Raw genomic sequence first — 725 nt, 5'->3', positions numbered from 1 at the left:
AAACCATTAAGCCAGCCGTGATAAGCAGGCAGTGCAATGGAGAGAGCCTGGGAAGATGCTCTCAGAAAAGGGGATGCTGGGGGGTTAAGCAAGAGGGGGGAAGGAGGGCTGGAGATGTCAGGAAAACAAAGAGGATGAGAGGGGCTTGGTGACTCTGGAAAAGCCACAAAAAGGGCTCCCCTTGGCTGGTGGTACCCCAAAGTACTGCTGTGGAGGGAGGGAGGCACCCCTGCCTCCCCTGCACCCCCCCATCCAGGGCTTTCAATTATCCGGGGGGCCGGGGGCCATCTGCTCGATTCCAGCACATATCAAAGCCCGCAGCCGAAGGGCGGCATCTGCAGCGCGGCGCTGCCGGCTCTCCCTGCCTCGCCGTCTTGGCACGCGGCGGCCACTCGGAGATGCCTGGCACGGCACTGCGGCTTCAGCAGCTGGTTTTTAAGTCCCCCTGGAAGCTGTCCCATCAAGAACTGGTTTCCTGGACCATCCTCTGGGTTAGAAATCTCTCTGCTAAGTTCTGAAATCCTCCAAAAACCACCTACGGATACAGGACCTGGCTGGGAACCCACCTTCCAGGGACCACAGGTAGTACTTGACGGTGTTGAGCTCCTTCTCCATGTCACCCGGGACGGCCGGGCTCTCTGAAGGCACCAGGCCAAACTGGACCAACAACACCACGATGTCCTTCGTCATCCCAGCCCGCACGCTCTGGATGGGGGGGACGCGGG

At 60.0% G+C, this 725-nt stretch overlaps 1 protein-coding gene across 1 annotated transcript in view; it reads right to left on the bottom strand.

Moving 5' to 3' along the window:
- STRA6 (stimulated by retinoic acid 6) overlaps positions 1–725 on the bottom strand; it is a gene marked incomplete at its 5' end in the record, with an annotated part of 5,594 nt that overhangs the window by 4,457 nt on the left and 412 nt on the right. The window contains one exon of the mRNA XM_009587273.1: positions 551–705. Within this exon, the coding sequence (XP_009585568.1) occupies positions 551–705 (155 nt within the window). The remainder of the gene's footprint in view (positions 1–550; positions 706–725) is intronic.

Source organism: Fulmarus glacialis, unplaced genomic scaffold, assembly GCF_000690835.1.
Source record: "Fulmarus glacialis isolate BGI_N327 unplaced genomic scaffold, ASM69083v1 scaffold29000, whole genome shotgun sequence".
Taxonomy (NCBI): Eukaryota; Metazoa; Chordata; class Aves; order Procellariiformes; family Procellariidae; genus Fulmarus; species Fulmarus glacialis.
The sequence above is the reverse complement of the archived record's forward strand: the minus strand, read 5'-3'. Positions and strand labels throughout refer to the sequence as shown.